General features: G+C 42.8%; 2 protein-coding genes across 2 annotated transcripts; one reads left to right on the plus strand and one right to left on the minus strand.

The window, feature by feature from the left end:
* Positions 1-98: 98 nt before the first annotated feature.
* Positions 99-17,376, plus strand: gpr39 (G protein-coupled receptor 39). Its single transcript, XM_076156985.1, has 2 exons — positions 99-1,263; positions 15,711-17,376. The coding sequence occupies exons 1-2, from the start codon at positions 480-482 to the stop codon at positions 16,217-16,219; spliced, it is 1,293 nt and encodes a 430-aa protein (XP_076013100.1). The 5' UTR covers positions 99-479; the 3' UTR covers positions 16,220-17,376.
* A 303-nt stretch (positions 17,377-17,679) lies between these two features.
* LOC143004083 (ly6/PLAUR domain-containing protein 1-like) lies at positions 17,680-23,675 on the minus strand. Its single transcript, XM_076154938.1, has 2 exons — positions 23,555-23,675; positions 17,680-17,921 (listed from the first exon to the last, which is right to left on the minus strand). Exons 1-2 carry the CDS (start codon positions 23,646-23,648, stop codon positions 17,680-17,682), a joined length of 336 nt encoding a protein of 111 aa, XP_076011053.1. The 5' UTR covers positions 23,649-23,675.
* Positions 23,676-24,370: the final 695 nt, after the last annotated feature.

The raw sequence follows: 24,370 nt of genomic DNA on the forward strand, positions 1-24,370 counted from the left end.
TCAGCACTCAGGCGAACTCTGGCTCAGGGTTTAATGTTTAACTGCCCTGCCCTCGCCGGAGGGAGGAGGGAGCCTGTGTGTTGAAAGCTTTGCTCTCAGGCACAGAGGTAGAACCACACACCAACACTTTAGAGGACATGTGAAGACAAGGGATCCCAGATGAGAGTCAGAAGCGGCAGACATGGCACTTTTGCTGTCACAGCGGACTTTTGGGTGAATACTTGCTGGATATTGAAAGCAGACTGAAATATGGAATCCTTATATTTCGCAGAGAGGAGCAGGGAGCAATTATGTACTTGTTTATAAGTTATTTTAAGAAGCAGACAGAACTTCAGACAAAGACAATATCCTCTATTATCTGGTAAAGTTGCTCGCTCCTCTCTGGATCTCGACTCCAGTGTTGTTCCAATCTGAGCGGCTGAACCTAGCTGAAGGACAAAATCGATACCTGGAAAATCTCAGCTCAACACTCAGACACCATGTATGAGGAAATTGAGATAACAGATGGAAAAGACTGGAGGGAACTTGAACCCAGCTTCACTGTCAAGGTTCTACTGACAGTCATTTACAGCCTCATTCTGGTGATCGGCATCGTGGGTAATTCAGTCACTATCAGAGTGACACAACTCCTGCGGTGTAATGGCTACCTACAGAAGAATGTGACGGACCACATGGTGAGCCTGGCGTGCTCAGACCTGTTGGTGCTTCTGATCGGCATGCCGGTAGAAGTCTACAGCGCCACCTGGTTCCCCTTCACCTCAGCATCGGGCAACGCTTCCTGCAAGATCTACAGCTTCCTGTTTGAAGCATGCAGCTACGCCACCATCCTCAACGTAGCCACGCTGAGTTTCGAGCGCTACGTAGCCATCTGCCACCCCTTTCGCTTCAAAGATTTAAGTGGAAAGAGAACCTCTACACTCATCGCTTTTGCATGGCTGGTATCCGTGGTGGTGGCACTGCCGTTGTTGGTTGCCACGGGAACGCAAAGTCACATGTTACTCAGAGAGAAGGCCCCTATCCAAAATCTGACCTTTTGCACCAACCTGAAGGAGCACTGGGTCATGTACAGGGTCAGCATCTTCGTGGCTTTCATCATCTACATGCTAGTGTTGATCTGCGTGGCCTTCATGTGTCGGGCTATGATCCTGGTGCTGCGAGGAACCATGGGCTCCATGGATAAAGAGGTCAACGGAGTACAAAGAGCACCCAAACATGAAAGTTCAAAAGTCAAAGCAGCCAGGAAGCAGACCATCATTTTTCTAGGTAGGTTGCTGGTTTAATAATTCAAAAGACACCACCAATCAATCAAACTTTATTTTCATAGCACTTTTAGACGTAATGTTTAACATTTAATGTACAATATGGGTTTGAAAATGTATTAATTGTATCGGATTGACCATAGATAAACATTTAGTCCAACTCACAGACCCTGGGGCCCTCTAACACAGCTTCAATCTTATTTTGTTTTGCTTCACATATAGTAAAACGTTGTAAATGTCCCATCTTACCCAACAATTTATCAATTCAAACTCAAATCACAAAACAATATAAAATAAATGTAAATGAATAATAGTAATTAATGAAATGAGTGTGTTTGCATCAAAACAAACAAGATTGATGAAATAAACACACATATATTTAAGATGGGGATGTATTAAGAGGAAGTGAGAGAAACGTTTCCAAGCCTACTTTTGTGTTATGACCACTGGAATGAATTACACACACACTTGTTTAGGGTGTGTTTTTTAAACTAAGAGCCAGTGATGATGGTAAGTATGGGCTGTGATGGTTTGTTTGTATGATGCTGTAAGCCTGATTGATGCTCTGTGTGGACATGTTCAGTCCTCCCAGCTGTCCAGAGTTACTGTGTGAGACGCAGCTGAAGTGCAAATCCTCTGTGTGGATCTTCAGAAGATACAAATAGTCTGGATGAGTATCTGAGAGAAGCTAGTTACAGTCTGGCAGAGCTCCCTGGCCAGCAATCAATAAAAATAAAAAAGAGAATCCGTCAAACATAACAATCTAAGACTCAGAGTCTCAAAGAGGACAAAGACATACTCCCATGACACCTCATTAGAAAGACGCATCCCTTGTGGACGGCTGGACAGAGACAGATTCACCTTCTGGAGTAATCAGGCGTGTAATGGGGGCCACTGCTGGGCAAATGTAGATTGCATTTTAGTTATAATATACGTTAGAAAAAAATTTGCAGGATAAACAGAATTTCAGCGCTGAGGTGGACACACAGAGGACATCAGCACTGTCTTGGTCTAACGGACGCGAGGAAGAAGGAGTTAGTGACCTTAACAGATGCTGAAACTGCAGGAACAGAGCAGATGAGAATAGATAGGACACACACCGGCACAACAGACACAGAGAGTCACATTCACACACGCAGAGCACATGAATAAACAGAGCAGGGGGCAAGAGCCCAAGGACCAACAGGAGCACCAGGAGCCTCATTTGCTAAAACACTGTATAGTTCAGCATATAAGATAAAGCAAGTGAAACAGAAAAATTATTACAACTTAAACTTAATTTGAAAACAGTTGCAACCAGAAAGGTGCAGATGAAGAGAAGAAGAGAGGCTTCAGCTACAGAAGCTAAAGGGCCGCCTGAGAGAATTTCACTTCAATTAAAAAATTGAATTAAACTTGAAAAACAATTTCATGCACATTCAGTAAACAAAACAATCTGCCATCAATCTGTTTCAGCGCACACATGTTTGCTTTGTGTGTGTGTGTGTGTGTGTGTGTGAGCTTCACTACACACTCACACACAAACACAAACATCTGCCTCTCAGTCTCTCTCATCCTGTCGCACAAGCGCTTGTGATGAATTCTCGCTGACTCTCACTAACGCCGTCGTTTATCTTTGGCGAGATGCCGACAAGTCGTCATAAACCATTTCAGCACAGGCGCCACGTTTCATAGCAGCCAAACCAAATGTCAAAGGTTGTTCAAACGACCCAAAAGTGCACAGATAATAAACAGCTTCATCAACACAATGACAGATTCTGCTCTCATCAGATTCTGCTTCGTACATAAATACATAAACATATCACATCTACAATATTCAGAATGGATGAATGTGCTCACACACACACACACACACACACACAAACACACACACATATACACACACACACACAAGCTTCCTCCAGGGTTTGATCCATTCCTGGTCAGATTCAATTACACTCGTACATCTTCGCTGGTCTAATTATGTTTTTACAGCTGGGCAGTGTGTGAGTAAGATTGGGGCGCGTGACCTCTGATAACCTCAGACGCGCCTACAGCACACGGAGCGACAGGTTAGCCACATTACCGCTAGAGCATAAAATGAGGTGTGATGCATTACGCAGCACCACTGTGCAACATAATTACTTCATAAAACATTGAAACGCTGCGGTCCTGCTGCCTGCCGGGTGTTGTTGCTGTGGCAACATGCCCAACCTGTGAACTGTCAGAAAACATTCTGCCACTTGTTTGACATTTCAGTATGACAGCAACTGATCCTATAGACACAGCAGACGCAACAAATGATGATGATAATGTATATGTATAGCAAATGTTAAGCAAAATACCACTACAGCTAGATAAGAAGAACGTGGGAAACAAGTGCCACTGTGTCAACTCAACTAACTAACTTTGTCATAATAAGCAGCTAAACTAGCATTTTAGAGAGTTAGTGACAAAATATTACCATGTTTTACAGTTTTTGGTAGCTTCAATGTGTATTATACAATGGGATGTAAGCTAATGCTAGCCAGGTAAGGCTACAAGCTTCTACTGACATTTAATCAGATAACATAGAAACATACGTGATATTGAAAGGTGACTAGCTGTTTGAATCAAAAGTCAATGTTACAGGATTAATGAAGGACGATCCTTTCATATGATCGACATACAAGTCAGGTATTTTTTGAAACTATCTTCTTGTATCAAATCCAAACTTGTGATAATTCAACTGACTGCCAGATATTCAACATTTAAGCTCACCTGCAAATAGACACATTTGTTTTGAATAACTGCACATCTTAGTAAATATTTCCACAGCAAATCACACTAGAACACAAGCCCAAACACACACACACACACACACACGAAGCATGCTCACTCACTCACTCACTCACTCACTCATTCACTCACTCCCTCACTCATTCACTCACTCCCTCACTCACTCACTCACTCACTCACTCACTCACTCACTCAGGCCGTACTGTCATGGCTCAACACCTCAGCAGAAACAACATTATCTTCACACCTACTATAAAATTCATACTGATAAACAACAACTCGAGCTGCAATATGCCTGGAATTGCACTTCATCATCTTCATAATGAAATATTACTGAACTCGGGGCGATGCAGAGGCTCGGGGCATCAAGGGTGGTTTTTTTTTCTGCATTCTCGTCGCTTTATTGACTGCTGTGAATATGATCTGACCATGAATTTGAATATGAATTGACTAGTTTCCGCTGCAGACAGACAGACAGACAGACAGACAGACAGACAGATTCACTGATGCTCACTCAAAATAAGACACACTCCTTCCTGTTGTAAGCGTTAATGTCATTAATGTTATCTGGGGAATGAAAACAGCCGCACTCCTGTCAGGGCTCCAATTCGCTTTGAAACAACTTTTAATCCTTGTTGGGCTCCGCGACTTTGAGTGTAATTAAAAGACGAGCAGCCGTCTTGTTAAGTTGCCCACACATCACGTCTGGGACAGAAGGTTAATTGCTTTAGAGACGTTTTAGTGACTGGGAGCCTGCATTTTGTGGAGGGAATATTAATTGTGTTTTGCTGCCTTCAGCCCTTGGCCTGTGACCTTTGGCTTGCGGAGGCCGAGATGGAGGCGGTCAGCGGGGTCGAGTCAGAGCAGATAGAGGCGTAATGAGAGAAAGAAATGGACAAGAGCTGCTGTTCCTCTTCCACACTCTCAGTCTAGATGAGAATTGCTGTGATAATCGATTGGCTTCATTTGTTTAATAGTTTAGGTAAAGTTTTCAAGTTTATTAGATTTGCAGAGCGTTAATTGGTAGAAAGCGATTACATTGACATGGTCACTTTCAACCTGTGGCGGCCTGCTAATGAGGCCCGTTAGCCGGACGTGCCTCCCTTTTTCCTCGCCGTCCATCGTTGTCGTTCCCTCGCTTGTCGCTGACCTCTGCTCTGCCCTGACTGACAGACGCACAGTTTGGTAACAAGCTCTGGCGCTCTTTGTCACGTCAGCAGCCAACATGGCTTACGGGCAAAGCTTCCCGCTGAGTGACAGCCTGCAATCACCGAATCGCATGGGAGGCCGACCTGAACGCTACATGCTGAGCTCCTTTTTACGCCATTTAAATGGATGGATGATGGATGGTTGATGGATGATGCTGATGCGTCACTGCGGTGATTGAGCGACGTATCAATAATATGAGGCGATCTATTTCCAATCTTACTGTGCTGTTATTCTCTCACTTGTCACTCTGTCCCAACACGGCGGCAGACAGTATTTGATGGCAAAAAAAGTTTACAAAATGACTGGTGGCACAAAATTGACACTGGTTGGAATTGTGGAGAAGTGGTGAAGTTTTATCCCTCTTTAGGAAAAACAATCGTATGATGATGTTTGTTTTGAGTCAGCAGATTGATAGTGCTGATGCTGGTGTTACTGATGATGCCTGCTGAAGACAAGGACATGCTGTGGGCTCAAACTTTATGCCTCTTCAAAGAAGGATACGTATATGTGGATGTGTTTCCATTTTGATGTCTGTCTGTACGTATGCTGGCTTACTCAAAAAACACATTTTGTAGTGAATTCTGTCCATTTTAACAGAAATGCTGTGAATAATAATAATATCTTTTTTTTTTGCTTTCATTGTTCAACTTCGGCGGACTTTCAAATGCATATTCATCCCAATGACCACTCATAAACCCTGTTATAAAAATGTTTAGCTGAAGTGACTTCTGTCGTAAAATAAACACTGCAGGGAAATTTGAATTAGTTTTCTTTTATGAGTTTGATGCAAAACTTTGCCTGCTGACACAGAATTAGAAACGCAAGACCTCAGAAAGAAGAAGGTTTCCACTCTGGAGGTCCTGCACAGGTCTTAACACCTCTCCCCCCCCTCCTCCCTCAGAAATCTATCTCCACGGTAACTTAATGTAATCCTTAATGACACTGAAGCTACTGTACAAAGCTGAGCGTGTGTGTGTGTAGGGGGAGGGATGGAGGAGCTCCGTGTGGTCCTCTGGGACTGAGCGCTGCAAGGACCTTTGCCTCAATTAAAGCAAACAATTGCATATTTTATCATGTTCTCCCTTAAAAAGCAATTAAAAGCAGGAGCTGAGCGCAGAGGCTCTGCCCTGTAGGTTGACTGATGAAACACACTCATATGCAATTGTTTTTAAACCTGCATTAATTATCTTTCTCTCTTTTTGCTGCTAAGTTTGTGTTCATTAATAGTACTAATTCACAAGACATTCATCTTAGTATACAACAAAGTTCTCTAATGACTTTTCCAACAATGTCTCCAAACTCTCACAATGTTTGTTTGAGTTTTATAGCAAACAGACACCCTGAGGACTTGAAAACTTTAGTTTTACTTTAATGGGAGAGCATCACTGGGAAATGATGTTAGGAAATGAGAGATCACAGCTGATTAATGGGTTTAGTTCTGCCAACAGTGCCACCGATTAGAGAGGCGATATGTTCTTTGTGACAATGTTAAAATGCAGAGTAGAAAATACTATTTGTTATTGCAAATGTAAAGTATTGTAAACTGTGGCGGAGTTAGACTGACACAAACCAAACACACTCTGCTCTGTCTAAACAGGAGCTCACTAGAGACTAACCATCCTCGTTCAACATGATTTGTCTGTCCCCTTTTCACCAATTACAATACTTTAGTTAAGAACAGCATTCACTAGAATACAAATCTTTTCAAAATTAATTTTAAATTGTCTTACAAAGGTCTGTTTTTAAGACAGTACTGAGTAGAACACAAGTTTGAAAAGTGGACTTCAGAAGTGTCATGTAGTCAATAATTCAGACATTTTTTCTATTTCTCTATTTCAGTGAGCAGTGATTGTTTACCGCTAAACATCCAGGTCATTGTATTGAATTCTAGAAAATTCTTCCTTCTTCTCACTTTATCCATTTTTCATCAATTTGTCATGACATTGTTAGGGTTACATGAGGTTCAACAGACTTGGATTTCACACTCATTTCATTAGATTCCAACATATTTAGCTTATTTCTAGGGTATGAGCTTCTGCAGTGTAACATCTCTATCCAGCCTGTATGAAACTCTCTGCTGCTTAGTTCCTGTCTTCCCTAAAAGAGAAACGCTGGGCTGCACTGGAAAAATTGAGAAACCGGGACATTTCTGTAAGTTTGGCCTGTCTTAGTCTATTCAGCCAGTACATGAAGTATTGTTATGGTGCCTCCTTTTAATCAGAGTAAAACCAACAGCAGCTGTATTCCAGAATCTTCTACCAGGAACACTGTGATATATGCACACCCACTTGTCATTTTCCTCAAGATCACAGGATGGAGGAAACATGACGTGAGGTGATTGAGGATCTGGTGCTGCATGAACACACGGTGCTCATAGTTTTAAGTGAATGCAAAGGAAGAATTATGTGAAGTGTTTTCCAAAGCTGAAGCACATCCAGCTGCTCTCCAATTTTGTCCCAAGAACTTACATAGAACTTAAACTATTTTATTCCTATTCGGAGCAAATGTACGTGATGTGTGTAAATGAGTGATGGTTACACAATCAGCAAATACCAGGAGGACAAATACAGATTTACGTGTTCATTCTTTCCACTCATGGTCTATTTGGAAACTTTTGCACTGCTTTAAACACGAAGAACCACTTTGGTTGTCTGTTGTGCACACTGAGTGAAAACACTCACTCACTAGCCTGTTCTCTCTTTGCTCTCGTTTGTTGTTTCACCTCAGCTGCTGACGGCTGCAAACATCCTGACAATCAGAACCCCATCACTACATCACGTTCCAAAAATGCGACTCCAAAGTGACTCAAAATCTATCATCGCCTAAGAAAATGTAGATTAACGTTACGATTAAACCGCAGCTGCTCTGAAGAACATCTGTGCACATTGCAATCAAACAGCATCATATGTTTGAGTTTCGGAGATAACAAACTCAAACATCCAGGGCAGATTATTTATCAACAGGCACCATGTGACTCCATGAGAAAATCTGCCATGAAATGATTCGATTAGCTCCATTATGGATTTTCCCCTCTGACTCACTGAAGTTCAAGTGCTTCAGTGACGGAGGATCTTCTGTTTGCCAGCAAATTAATTCCTCCGCACTCCTGCTGGATTTGAGGCCGACATTACTAATAGTCACTTCTTTCTCCATTTGCTGTGGGCGGTTAAATCACTCTGTGCTTGACAGACTCACAAATGACTTGAGATGTTTCCAGTCTGAAAGGCTTTTGGAGGATATGATAACTCAATTACATTCAGGTTGGGAGAAAAGCAGTAGTGTGGACTAAAGTCAGATGACCTGGACTTGGACTGAAGTGAGATAATTAGAATACTTGACACCACTGACTTGTGACATCAATTAGATTAGGAGATCCTTTTTTTGTATAAAAATTAATCACAAGGTAATAATTAGTACAGTCACTCAAAAACTATGGATGTTTTTCACATGTTTTACATTCCAGATAAACTATATAATTCAGTGAATATGCACATAAATATATATAATCTTCTTCTTCTTCTTTTAGCTGCTCCAGTAACATAAATATATAATATATAATAGTCAAAAAGCTTGAGTCCAAGCAAAGTTTGTGGTGTCAAAGTCGAGTTTTATTCTAGTCTGATTACAGATCAAACTTTGGTATAAAACCAGCAAACTTTTAGAAATTCAAGGCACTTGGGACACATGTTTCCCCATTTCTGCCTTTTCGCAGACACACATACACCCCACCCCAACTCACTTGGCAATCCGAATGCTAAATATCATGTAAAGGCAGTGGCCTTCAAGAATTTGAATCTGCAAAATCTTCTTTCTAGTTGAGTTTCTCTGCCTGGATAAGAATCATTTGTGATGCTTCAGACTCTCTGCTGACTGTCTGAGCTAACGGCAGATCTGTTGTGGCTGTCATGGGGCTTTGATGGTGTTTGCTTCATCACAACTTGCTCATTATCAAGAGGACGGGCTGAGGGCAGACTTTCATTCAGCAGCTGAACAACAAATGCAGACGGATCAATAAGACGCCTGTAAGCTTATTTACTCTCTCTTCCCTCTGATCCGCTTCACGTCCACGTCTCACTTATTTCTCTCGCCGTTGCAAACCTGTTTTGGTTTGGGCGTGCGTCTGTCACATTTCCTAAAATTCACAGTCAAAGTTAAAAATGAGCATTTCAATGAAAAACTGTACTCCATTTAATATCTTACACAGACTTCAATGAACATTTATTTGCTGTGGAAACAATGAAAATATATAATTATATTTTCATTGAAGTGTGTCTATTAACTTGTTTACTTTGAGCTCATTCGGCGAATAATGAGATTTTTTTGTCCTTTTCATTTGTTCCTTTAAATGTGCTGCTTACAGATATGCGTGACTGTCACACTCACACACACACACGTGCGCGCGCGCACACACACACACACACACACACACACACAGTCTACATGTTGTCATATTTCAGAGATGTCGGTTTGCATCACAGTCATTTATGTTACACATGCAAAAAAAAATACCAAACACTATTCAGTTATCATTTGTGTTAATATCTTCAGTTGTATTTATAAGAGTAGTACATTAATTCATGGGGCCCAAAGCATGCAGTACGTGTCATATTTGCATATTGACAGAGATTCTAACAAACAACTTTTGAGAGTGAAATCAGTTTCATAATGTTGCAGCATCCAAGCAGCTCATTCCTGCGTCTCATCATCACACAAATCTGGATGATTTCATCAGGCGCTCATCATCTCCTTCATTAACTCTCTTCATTTAGGCCATTTTATAGCTCTGACGCTCGTACATCTAAAACCACGAATCCAATCAGACACGTTCAGACAAGAATCCATAAATAACACAAGGAAACATGTCGCTTTACTCACAAGGAATCTGATGAAAGGAAACATTTACTTACATTTAGGACAGTTTTATACACATATAAGATTTGCCAGTTGACTGCAGCTTTTTGTGGTAGTGCGAGTATAAAACTCCAAAGCATAAAACACATCTCACACATATTTTAAATAAAACACAGACCACAAATTAATCTCTCTACACTAGCTTCCCCTAAATTTTAAGTTTCTTTTAAAATTCTGTGGCTCACTTCAGGAGGGTCGGAGGCACTGAATGTGGGTCCGGATCTCAGGTCCACTAATCAGGGTCAGGCTTCGATCAATCACACCTGTTTGATAGACTCAGACTGTAGTGCATTGTTGTCTTGTCAGCTTGTCACTCATTCATGCTGTGGACTCAAACCCATCACCTCAGAAGGCCATTTTGATTTATGCATGTTTGTTATTGTCTCATCTGCTCCTTGCCGTTATTTATTGATGCCACTGTGAAGCACGCTGTGACCTTTTGTCTGTGAAAGGTTCCGTAGTTAGTACCTATCAGTCTCTGTATGTAGCAGCTGAGGGGTCGGGACTCTTTCAGTTGTTTTTGTTGAAGTTTAAGGCTTAATAAGAGGACAGTCTTGGTGCTATGTTGATAACAGGTCACCCTGAGGTGGGTGAGGCAGCGCGCTCCATCTTTGGTCCATTCTCTCCTCTGTGCGTGTGAACAGCATAACTTATGTTCGCTTTCTTGCTCAGACACAAAGTCTCTCCTCCTTTTCTAACCACCAGAGAACTCAGACGCTCAGTCAGGGACTCCAATTACAGCAAAGACGGGGAATTAATTGCTCCAATAATCTGTTTTAATTGCTTTCTAATTAGCATTAGCAGACAGTTATATTTTGCCCATAGCGGTCTCGTGTTACTGGCGTGTGTGTGTGAGAGTGTGAGTGTGAGTGTGTGTGTGTGTGTGTGTGTGTGTGTGTGTGTGTGTGTGTGTGTGTGTGTGTGTGTGTGAGAGAGAGAGAGACAGCTCGGGGACATTACTGCTTCTTCTGTCATCTTAAATTGCAGCTTTAGATGCAGGCGCATGCAGCACGACAGCAGTGGAATTATAATGATAACAAAGATTTATCAACAGCGTGTAAGTGCTTCACTCATACCCCAGAGTGAACACACACACATTCAAAACTTTGGCTTCACACGCTGCTCTTTGAGGGAATGTCAGTGATCTGTAGCGCTACAGTGCTAATTTTCTAGCTGACTGCATTAGACGAGCCGTTGGTGCTGCTGTGTTTAGTTGCTATGATCAGAAACACAAATGTGCTATCACTTTGATCCAACATGGATTGGTTGACATTAGCTAGTGCACGCTATTGTGCTAGCTAGGATTCGTGGGAGCTAGCTAGCTAACATGAATGAATGTGGTGAAGACAGGGGAATGAATGTGGTGAAGACAGACAATTGTAGAGACAAACCCTCAACCTGACAGGGACACAGTGAGTCCAGTCAAGTCAAGTCAAGTCAATTTTATTTGAATTGTTGTTGTATCTGTCCTACTATGCTATTGTATTACATATCAGTATGTCTGGGACTATTTTCTAGGTCAGTCATGGTTTGGAAATTAAATAAAGGCTTGATGTGTATTTCCTCTTGTCAAAGTTGAGAGAAAATTAAGTGTTGTATAATGAGATGCTGCTGTGAGGAGTTAATTAATCCACAAACTTGCCTCACTCGTGGGTGAACGAGCACCGTTTGGGTTTTTCTGAAAACATCACAAGGAGAAAACACTTTGAGAAACAGAGAGACTCATTCATCAGGAGGAAGATCGAAGAGCTTCCATGTCCAAACAGAGCAGCTTTAATTGCTTTGTCTGTTCATCCATGTGCCTCTTTCTCAAGTGTACCTTTATCTCCATTTTCCCTCCTTCATTCTCTCCCTCCCACACGTTCCTCCGCCTCTGTCTTTAATAGCGGTGATGGATTTCTTGCCTATGGATTCTGAGCTGGCTGAGCTGTGGCAAATGATCTCAGATAGATCAATACACGTGGCTAATGTTGGTGGATGCAAGCCGAGTCTTAACCTCAACATTCTGACACGTAAGTGGAGCGGGGGCACAATCCAGGCCCACTAAAGCAAAGGCCTGAGCTCAACTCCCAGGGTTTCAACCTCCTGGTTCACACGCTAGTGACTCCTACTGACCGCTTTGGGTCTTTAGATGGAGGGTGGCAGTATCGGGGCGGGATGGCATGACTGTGTTATTTGTGTCGCCCACCTGTATTCTGAGACGAAGGAGGGAAGTCCAGAAGTTTGTAGCCAATCAGGAAGAAGTACGTCACCTACCATACTGCCGCGCCTTGGGGGCACCGAACCCCCAACTGCTCCACAGGCGCCGTACAATGGCTGCCCTGCACCCCCTCTGTAGTGCATGTGTTTGTGTGTGTGATATGTAGACAAATATGCAAGACAAATATCAATTCCATGTGATTGCCGTAAATTGCATGCAACATGACGAGAATGAAGTATCTTGATCTTAATCTTAATCTGGTTGTGAAGAAGTGATACCGGCCGACTCATCATATCCTCGGTGTCAACTCGTCAGGTGAAAAAGTTTGTTCTTCATTTATGCCGACCAAGTTGAATAAGTGAGAGAAACAGACAAGTATGTATGAGTTTGGGCCAAAGTTGATAAATTTTCCTGGATTCTTGGCCTGTGGTGTGAATATCAATCAAGTGTTCTGGACATAATCATCTTCTTAATGCAGATGCATCATGATTAATGATACATCAGAATCATTAGCACGTTGCTGAATCAGCTCCATTTTGGCGTCTCTCCCTGTTTGGTTCTATATTTGTGAGTCTGGAAACACATCTCAGTCCACCAGACGTTGATCTTTGTGTTTGTTCAGGTCTCTCCACTGAAATTAGCCACATCCCGTCTCACAATGTTAAAGAAAGTGCAAATCTCAGATCTGGATTCTGCTCAGCAGCCACATGTAACATGTTCTGCCTGGTGTCCAACCATCCCTCCAAGTTAAAGAAAATGTGTTCATAACTTTTCCAGATAATCCTGCAGACGATCTAACAAACACCATAACCTGGTTGACTGCTTCTGTGACCGTCTGCTGGCTGTTGGTTTGCGGTTTAAACTTCCTCTGGCCTTCAGGCTTCTCTCGGCTGTTTTTCTTACTATGTTTAGCTGCAAGCAGAGTTTTGTTGTTGTTGTTTTCAGTAACAGACTGTGTTCGCACCTCCCTGGTGTGTGCAGCACTTTTTAAGCTTTAATGAGCCTTTTCCTCACAGAAAAAAATTGCCTCCACAGGATGGCTTGGGCGTGAATATGGCTACAGACAGAACACAGCCTCTGAACGCTCCAGTGTCTGTTACATCTCTAACAAACTTAAGCTGACTGGAATATTTAGTTAAACGCTCAATGTTAAACTAACCTGATACAGTGGACCCACAGCTTTACTTCAATCTTTGGTCTGCAGCTCTCAGTGTGTGTGGTCTGACCCTCTCTGCTGGATCTGCTTTCTGTAGTCGTGTCTATAATGAGTAGAGTTTTTGAAGTAGAAAATGGACATTTTCTTGCCTCTGATGTTTATGTTTTGAGCTTATGGAGTTTGACGGGTTTTTTTTCATTGATTTTAGTCAAATGGGAAATACCATGAAGTGAAGCTTTGAATGAAAGAAGCCTTGAGTCTCTTACAAATATTGATGCTTGGACTGCCAATGAGGAGCCTATCTATCAGGATGCTGTGGAAAACGTATCATAAACACGTAAACTTCACTGATCTAAGCAGACTGACAGCTCAGACTAACAGAAGTGAACAATGGCTGAGTTGGAAACGCTCGTTGCAACTCATAATAAACACCAGTGAGTGGATTCTGTAAACTCACACTTGCGAATGTTTACGTCTATTTCCATTTTTTCCATTTCTTGAAGGGACATCGGCATAAATAATTCCCTCACCAGACTTGGACGGAAGATTCTAAACATTGTTGCTATCCTTGTTCCCCGGCAGGAAATGATGTCTCAAGCTAAACAGTTTTGCAAATGTTGAAAGGCTGTTTGGTGATAGTATAACTCCCATTAAAACATTTCAGAGAAATGGATAAACACCAGATTAGAGTAAAGGGATGCGCTTGTATTTCAGAGTCATCGCATGACTCAGACAGATAAGCCAGCAAGGAAGGCAATGTTTAGAAACACAATCCTGCACTCATTTTTGTGAATCAATGGCAAATGGTGCAAACATTCAGAGTAGTTTTCTGATACTCCTGGTGCCTGCAGCACCTGTGGCGGAGCTGAAAATGGGATTGGTTTGGTTTGGGAGGAATCCATGATGAGCAGGTTGGCTCAGGCCCACACAAATCATGTCCCAGCAAATCAGATTTGTTTCTTTCTCTCTAAAAGCACCGGGCCTAAATCACATAGCGACGTGATGGAAGACAGCAATCAGGAGGAAACGGACGTCGCATCCTTCAGGAACAAACTGGCCTCATTGTGCCGCTGGCTTAGTGAATATAGACGACACACAGGGACATCGAAAGGAAATGATTTTGGAAGCAGGTCAGATGAAGGATGTGAGGTCTGGAACGGTGCGTGAACTTCAGATGAGGGAACTGTGGTCTTATCTGAGCAGAAATATGATTACCAACCACTAAAAATGAATAAAAAAATGTTAATATACAACTGAACTCAGCTGTCCTGCACACATAAGACTCAGTCCACTTTTACACATATCAAGCAGATCCATTCCACTCATGCATGTAGTCAGCACTTGTATCCCTCCGCCGGCGTTCTTTCCCAAAACTTTTCGAAAAATGTCTGCACATCAGCCAACTGAATATTTCATGATGTCTCTCTCATCAAAGCATCTTCATCACGAGGGAGGTTCCCCTGTCCTCCTCCTCTCTACAAAAGTGCAGCTCCCACACAAGCCAGCTAAAAGCAACATTACATAGCAAAAACGAGGAAAGGCAGAGGTTCGGGTTGATGCTGGAAATTGTCACAGGAAGTATCAGACAGGAAAGAGCCACAAAATGTTGTAAATAGGCTCAGATTGTGAGTAATGGAGCCATTTATGCATTTATATGTTCCATTTGTAGCGGGAAGGATTTGGTCAAAATAGTCCTGGACCATGACGTTTTCCACACTGAGCTCCAAACTACAACATCAGATTCAGATTCATATCAAACCAGCAACTCTAACTTTAACCCTCATATATTTAAACCAGGCTGCATTTGTGCTTATGTATTTGGAAATACTTGGATATTCCTGCTATAATGCTTTATGCAATCAATACATAATAGTATTTTCTGAAGGTGCGTTTTGCTGCTATTGGTCTGTGATCTGAAATGTTATGTAATACAAATACAAAATGTCAGAAAAAATGTCTTGGGAGGGGAAACTTTTATTTAATTTGATGATTAGAGTAGAAAATTATATTCATTGACACATAATTAACTTCATTGACACTGGATGAGGAGCCAAACAGAGGCTGGCAGTGAATATCTCTCCCTCCCCCCCTCTCTCTCTCAGATCGCACAGCTTCCATCGATACCGTCTCAACCTGAGCGCCTTCCTGGTCACGTGTGTGAGACTCTATCTGTTTTGGTGCAATTCAATATTATTTTCTCTCTCTTTTTTCTCTGCAGGTGTCATCGTGGCGACCTTGATGGTATGTTGGCTCCCCATGCAGATTCGCCGCCTCATGATGGCTGCTGCAAACAAATCCGCTTGGACTACACCTTATTTCCGCACTTACATCACCCTTCACCCCGTGTCAGACGTCTTCTTCTATCTCAGCTCTGTCCTCAATCCGTTCCTCTACAACCTCTCCTCCAGGCAGTTCAGGCAGGTGTTCCTCCAGGTGCTGCGGTGCCGCCTCACCCTCGAACACGTCAACAAGCGCACCTTGCCGCGCTCCCGCGTCGCCTCAGCACGCTCCCTTCGACCGCTGCTGTTGAAGTCGCTCCGCCGCAGCAGGATGACTCGCTCAACACAAGAAGAAGAAGAAGAGAAAATCCCTCCTTCCTTCAAAACCTTTCTGAACCAGAGTGACTCCGGAGTGGCTTCAGATACTCAGCAGTCCCTCACAGTGTCTGCAGAGTCTGACTCAGCTCTCAAATCAAACACAAATGCACCAGCAGAGTCTGACATATGAGGACCTGTACAATTTAATACAACACAACAGAGTCAAACGAGCAAACACACACACAAAGCGGAGTACAAAATGTTAATTTTGTTATTTCCATGATATTTGGCACAATAAACAACGTGATGGGACTGTAAGACATTTAAGTCATATTTAAGAAGTGATAGAAAAGCTGAAATATTCTTTGAAAGTGCGTTCAAACACGACGTCTTTTCCTCCACCGGAAGCACTTTTTTTTCTCTACTAATTTAAACCTACAGGGAGGTGGCGACACTTCAAAGTGCAGAGGGCTCTTTGAAATTGAAGATTGTTTTCATGAAAGCACTTTGTTACGTCAACCAGCTAAAGACCCGACTGCTCTGGGGACACCAGCAGCATAGAGACACAGAGTCCAGTGCTGATGGTCTCAGAACATGACGCGGTCCAACCGGAGCTGCTGGACAACATGATTAAATGGCCCTTGCTGCTTTTCCAGCAAGGAGGATCTCACATACGCTCCAGCGCTTAGCATGTCCGGCTCAGAAGCTGGAACCAAACTGCAGCTTGGTATGAAAATAATGACAAACAGAACTGCTGCTTTCAAAAAAATGTTACTTGTGAACGCCCCGTCTACCTATGAACACCTGAAAGGTTGATCACAGCTGAAGCCCACTCACACTTTCTCCCAGTTTAGTGCTGCAGTACCATTGCCTAGAATGTCACAACAGATTAGACACAAAAATGCTGAAAAACTCACAAGAATTCACATAATAGCACTAAAGTGATCTTTTAACTTAACTCCCCAACAGTCGCCACAGTTCTTGATTCCATCTTTTATTCATGCAGACCCTCGTGTTAGTGAGCGATTGTTCAGTCATCAGATGGTGCACGGAGCTCTTTAGCTACAGTATCTATGTTTAGATGGTTACAGGAGAACTTTCTATTGCTCTGTGATCTATTGACTGTCACACTGGCGGAGATGAAGATGAACATTCCAGGAGTTTGAAGGTTGCAGCTTTACTATAATAACTCACATATATATGCTTTGAAAACATTTGATCCCTGCAGGGAGCTGCATACTGACTACAGACTAATGTATGACCTTGTATTTAATTACAGGAATATACGGCAAACTGTTCAGTGCTTTATGTGTCAATATTCACACTGAATAGAAATGGAGACATGTTGCTGCGTCTGGGTGTTTGTCGATGTTTGACCTTACAGTAACCTGCTGTCCCACACACAAGCTGGAAGCACCTTCCTCCACAGGACCGTCCTCCGTCTCACCGCCGCCACCTTTACTTCCTTTAACCCTTTGAACTTTGGGGGTCAAGGGAGAAAACACACACACAGCTTCACCACCCTTAAATGAATTTACATTTCAAAGTATTTGTTATTGTCTCTGCAAATATACTCTCACTTCATTGTCACTAGTGGAGCATTTTGTCCACACACACACACACACATCTCCGTTGGTGTCTGGAGGTCTGTCAGCAAAGGGTGGAGGACATCAGGAGGAGGACGGACAGAGGAAAGATGGGGGGTGGTGGTTTGTTCAGAGTGGCGGCAGCAGACGACGGGGGTCTCTTCCTCTGGCGCGGCCCGTTGCACAGCGGCGTGTTGCAGCAGGTGATGCACACCGAGTTCAGCTTCCCCGTGCAGAACTGCTGGTAGCCAGAGGAGGAGATGAGACAGGCTCCAGACGAGGCGCAGGACTTGCGGTAGTGTATCCCTGAAGCGAGGGCAGGAGACATAGAATGAGGACAGTGGACGGAACATCAATCATAAAGGAAGCTTATGTGTAAGAATCAAGTCTCTTCTGAGCTGAGTGGAGTTTACCTGCCTGTTGTGAGCAGCATCATTTAGAGATCCTATCATAATTTGACTCAATTTAGGTGACACATTAGCAGCTTAGCTTCAGGGCCATGAAGGCTTTCAGAGGATCGCTGAACAATGCCGCATTAAAGCGAAAAAGTTTAGACAACGACACATTTAAGTCTAAGATGCTGAAGTTTGATATTGCCACATTATCATATTTGTTTAGAGATTCTGTGCGGTTCGGCTCACACTCACATCAAGCGAGTCACAGTTTCCTTTTACGTTGAACGTTAAGTGAAACCGACCTGAAAAGACTCTCATCTAACAAAGGTCAAACTATGGTTGCAGACTGCAGGTGTGGAAGCAGCCACGATGCCCCTGCAGCTTCTATCTGGAAATGTTGGTTCATTATGTGCATCCTCCCATAGGACTCCCCCCTCCCTTTGAGTAATCCAACATCAACACCATGTGAAATGACAATTTTCTCTGGAAGGCAATGCGACATCTTATTTGAAAGCCTGGAGATGATGAAGATCTGACTCATAAAAGGCTTTTGGGTGCAATTTGAGCAAGTCGGTCCCTTCACTGAGGCAGTTACTGATTCTAAGTACAGCAATTTGACTTTAGCAGCATTTTCAAAACTACTTCAAACCTTAGAATGGTGACTCATTGCAACTCCAAAACTCATAAATCTTTGCATTACATGTGCAATAATTCAGGATGAGAAATGTAAATGTTTTGTACTTTGTTGGGTTTTTGTTTTGAACAGTGATTGGGGCTAAATCAGCAGATGGAAGCAGTGTTGCAGAGAACAAGAGGAAACTTTCTCACCTCAATCGCTAACAGGTCGCTCTGACTCTGTAGTCCTGAGCTTACATGGTTATTTTGCTGTAAATTGGAGATATTTGTTGTGATCAGAATATTGCACCCTTCATTTAGATTTCAAATTGTTACAGTTTATGTATTTTGAGACTTAGAAAGTAGTTAATAATGGTAAAAAAAACAAACCCCAAAACATTACCATTATTTTCTCATATTCGGTGGTTATAAAGTCCAGTTCCTTTCAGTTTGTTGTTGTTTTCAAGAATGCAGTGGAGATAACGTAATATGAACTCTTGCTGCTTACACACACACACACACACACACACACACACACACACACACACGCACACACACACACACACAAATGAACACAGCTTATCCACTTTTAAACCACCAAAGCAGGTAAATGTACAGAAACACCTGCAACGCTTCAAACACCTCAACCTGTGAAAATCATCAGCAGATCCAACAAAGTGCAACATTTGACTGGAGGCGACGCAACAAAACAACACAGTAACAACTCATCATTTAGCTTCTGCAGTGATCAAGAAACAAAGAACAATCTCTTTCCCAACCATCTTTCAGATAGAAGATGAGGAGTCGAGTCAGAGTCCAGGAAAACATCTCAACCTGAAGTTCATTACCTGTGACCTGAGCGTCCTTAACATCAGGGGACTCCATCTATCAGAAACTGCTCAAGTTGGTCCTGGATTGATCGGTGTTAATCAATGGAATCACCTCTGTCCGACACGTATCAGTCCGCTGTTTGGGGTTTATTGTCCAGCTAAATCAAATTTGACTAAGCAGTGAAATTAGATGACGTCGTTATACAAGGCGACATAAAGATGTCATCCAGATAAATGTTCAGCGGGGGGCGGGAGGGGCGGGGGTAATAAAAGGGACAGGGACAAGGATCAGAGCCCAGAGGAATAAAGCCGTGGAGGTACTGAAAGGCTTTGTGAACATTCCTCTGCTCCGGACATAAAGCTGACGTATACATACAAGCGTCTGCTACATGACTCAGTGTAAACAAAGTCTGACTCTTCATCAGGTCACCAGAGGTTTGGCAGCCATTTGCATTCAGGCATTTTGGGAAATTCCCTCTTGATGTCAGGAAAGTCGAGGTTTTTCGAACACCAGTTACTTTAACTTCACGGCTGACTCGTCCAGCTGACCGATGTTCAATCGCACGTATTAATCAAAGAGAGATCAATGCATTTAGCTGCAGTAACATCAGGAGGAACATTAGAGGATCACATAGCTCCTGGAGGATCGATGAGCTAAAACACTTAACACGAGCAGCAATCTGAAGTCTGCTGCAACCTGAAGCTTGTTCAGCACTGCATTCTGGGTCATTCAGCGTGCAGCTACTTAACAAACTAAAAACTAAATGGCCGGGAAGAAACCACACTCTCATTTCCCTTTTCCCTGATACAGCAAATTAACTCTACCAGTAGGAAAAGGTCGTTTAGATAAGTGTTAACTTTGGACAAACTGGGTTCTGACGGATCTCCTGACCGAGGTAGTTTCTCGCCGCTCCTGCAGGCTGTCTGCGCTTCTGCATGACTTATTTACCACCTCCAAACACTGTGCCCTTGAGCAAGGCATCAAGAGGCTGTGTCAAATACTTGCAAAGACACTACAAAGACTCTGCCCTCTATTCTGTGCAGTATGTTGGCACCTTTTCAAACACTTCAGATCCACAGCGCATCCAACTCAGTCTGCTGTCATCTGTTTGCATCAACACACTAATTACTGATCACTGCAGAACATTTCCACAGAGCCCAGACACACTTTAACAATCTGACAGCATCGAACGTTCATCAGGCCAGCAAATTTATTCTTCATTACTACAATTTGGAGTAAGCAGGACAGGTGTTGCCGACAACTACCGGTTTGTTTTACAGGATCTGATGAAAGACCATATTTGAACTTTTTGTTAGCAGTTAAGGATCAATTACGCTTATCCATCACTCCCATCACATGGTGTGTGAGGCTCGTATCAGTTCTCAGTGTCATATCAAAGCGCCGCATCTCTCCCTCGCAGAATGTGTAGATGTGACGGAGCGGATCTTCCAGAATCATTGCGCTTCTCTGTCTCATCATCGCCGGTCCAATTAGCGCGCTGCCACCCTGAATGCTGTGACGGTGATTGATCCTCACTTTACAGACAAACAACAGGAGTCTCGTCTCGCGTGCTTGCCGGTGACAGACAGCAGCTGTGACAAATTCATCCATATGCATCCAAACAGCCATTCAGAGGGACACATCAGTCACTGTTACTGCTGCTCATCCAACTTACCGAGTGCTGTCTAATTAAAACAACACATTTGATCCTTTTCTCAGAATCATCAATTATTTGTGATCCTTAAGTTTCAGCTTTGTTTGAGGAATAAAATCTATGTTAAGGAATAGAATCTGTTTCCTATTTCCTATTTCCTTGGAGTCTATCACTTGTTGCATATGATTATATTATCGTATTATGGTACATTGAACAATTATGTTGTTTATGTTACAGCCCACAGTTCCATCTATGTGTTGCCTAACAGTGCAAGTTTCCATGAGTTATGTGTGTACAGCAGTCATCCCCAGCTCCAATACACCGACACCATTATAGTTTAGTGTGTGTGTGTGTGTGTGTGTGATTGCATTTATTTGTTTATTGTGTTTTGAAAATTGCCTGCCAGATACTGAAGGGAGAGCAGAACGACATCCCCAAATGATAGAGACACCCACCGTCCCTCAGCTAAGAACGCAGTGGAGGACGTTCACGTTAAAGGTCAGAGGTCAACAACGTGGTGCTTATTCCTCCTTTAAGGTAGGCTCAGGCAGGCAGAGGAGACATAATCAAAGGGGAATGATAGTAATAGCAGGAGGAAACGTGCTGGAATAGGAAGCAGAGTTTGCCACAAGGTTCTCAGCAGAATAAAAGCTGTCATCTGAACGGAGTGTGTGTGCATCTCTGTATGCGTGTGTGTGTGCTGTGTGGAGGATGCTTCATGTGCCTCTTCAGAGTCCTGTGAGCCAGAGGAGGAGGGATTGCGGACAGATTGCGTAACGTCCTTGAGAAGAAAACAAACTCATCTCTGAGCCGGCAGAAAGGAAATCGCCCGTTGGAGGACACACTTCACCGCCGCATGAGCGCTCGCAGAGTTACGGCGGCGACGAGCTCCAATCTGATCACTTAAGCACAGAGCAGCGACGTGGCAGCGTTAAGCGTGAACACATCTAAACGCATTTCACACCGTGATGCGATGCGGTCAGCCGGATTTGTTTTTCATGCAGAGGAGCAATAACGATAACCCGAGCAGATAGCGTTCATGTGGAAATTTTTCATATTAAAGAACGGTCGACTCTATAGAAGGACGACGTGGACGCTCTCTGGACGGGGAGCTCTGCATTTCTGAAGACAGGAGAGCTGATTGCTTTTGCTCATCAGGGAAAAGAAGGAAAAATGGACTTCCAGTTTTAAAGTGTAATATCACCATATGACCTTACGGCAGGAACAGTGACCTTTAGGCCTCCACTCTGCTGCAGGTCCACACAACAAAGTCCAGACTTCACATCATGTTTTAGTGGATGGTATTTCTACTCTAATCAATTAGAGATTATAGAATTGGACACATGTTCTATAAACACCTTCAAATGTTCCAGTCAGACGTAATTTCCGCTCACAGGACAAAGTTATGGACCAACAAGCCACAGGAATCATTTTGTTATTTCATCAGTTAGGTTGTTTTTAAGTTTCTGCATTTTCAGGGATTCACTTTTCTAGAAAGGCCTGAAAATACAAAGAACACCACAGCAGCTTCCTGTGTGCCTGCAGCACAACTGGAAAGACTCGGTAAATGAAAAGTCAATATCCCACACTCCTGCCTGCTCTTACACACACACACACACACACACACACACACGCACACACACACAAACACACACACACACAAACACACAGACACAAACACACTTCTAGCTATGGTGCGGTACTTATTGTTGACTCCAGGGCCAAATCCCGTGTGTGAGGTCTGGTCACGCTGACCTCAGGTCGGCTACCAACAGCAATAAGCAATAAGCTGGATATCTGTGTGTGAAAATGTGTGTCACTGTGTTCTTTGTATGACGCTAATTCCTTTTGTGTCATTGCAAAGCGTTTGTTTGTTGAGAAAAGTCAATATTTCCATCGATTCAGGCGCGGTAACGATGCCTGAGCCAATCATTGCCCCGTAGAAGTGCATCAGCAAAACCAAATCTATACTTGTGTAACATGTTTAAATGAACATGTAAGGCTGGAATTTGCCTGATGACACGCCTGCTTTGACACATTGATTAAGTGTCTTTGTTTGTCTGTGTGTGTGCTGTCCACTTAGGGCTCAATTCAGTTAGCCAATCAGAGCAGAGCATCTCAGTGGGGGGGGCCCAGTGTGCAGTGGAGCTCCAGCACAAGTGGAGCCACGGGTTTGTTTTTCAGCACATTCAAACACTGGAAAGCTTTCAAAGCCGACAAACAAATGAAAATAATAACATGAAGATCTGTTAGTTATTAGGTATCTAGCCCAATAAACATATTCAGAATGTGTAGAAGAATGTCCTTTACTGCTCTAATGATGGAAAAGATATATATTTATATTTCTTTTGCCATTTTGAGGCCAAAAATCGGTCAGAAATAGCCACAAATCTGTATGTATGAATTAAACTGCAGCTTGGTGGACGGCGGGCGCTGTGACTCACCGTCCTCCTTCACCAGCACCTCCTTCTGGCACATGTCCTGCACGTTCACGGTGCAGTTGACGATGAACTCCGGCGTGGAGCAGTCGTGTGTCATCTCCTCACACTGATAACACTGGATCTGCAGAGCTACACCTGCAACACACACAGCCCATTATCGATCCATCTATCTATCTATCTATCTATCTATCTATCTATCTATCTATCTATCTATCTATCTATCTATCTATCTATCTATCTATCTATCTATCTATCTATCTATCTATCTATCACTGTAATGACCTGATGTACTGATGGTGCTTGTTATCCTTTCAAACTCCCTTCAGGCCATCAGCTGCACTGACCAATAAGCTCATGAATACATGTGTGTGTATTTATATATTTTGCTTACTATTCTTAACCCTTTCAGTTCTGTAGCATTTCAATTTGATTATTATATTTTAATACAAACCCCTCAAAACACTGTGAGTTACTGCACTTCAATCTACATTTGAACTGCACATACAATCACCAAATGCGGCATCTATCAATATCTTCAATCCAACACACATCTTGAATCATTTCAGCCGGTTTAAAAATGCAATATTGGATACATTGCATTTTCCTGGTATTTTAAAGAAAGCAGAATTAGATTTTAGACCAGATTTCTTGCAAATCTTGAACTCTCGCCACGTCGTTATTCCACATTAAAAGAGACGCGTTGCTCACTTCAGATGAGTTCACTTGCAGTCGGAAATTGTGTGGAAGTAATTGCACATAAACTGAAACACACAGACCCTTAAGATGCTCCTTCAAAAAAACAACAACATCAAACTGATT

This window comes from Genypterus blacodes, unplaced genomic scaffold (genome assembly GCF_046128005.1).
Source record: "Genypterus blacodes isolate CSIRO-AG114 ecotype Tasmania unplaced genomic scaffold, CSIRO-AGI_Gbla_v1 ptg000008l_1, whole genome shotgun sequence".
Classification (NCBI taxonomy): Eukaryota; Metazoa; Chordata; class Actinopteri; order Ophidiiformes; family Ophidiidae; genus Genypterus; species Genypterus blacodes.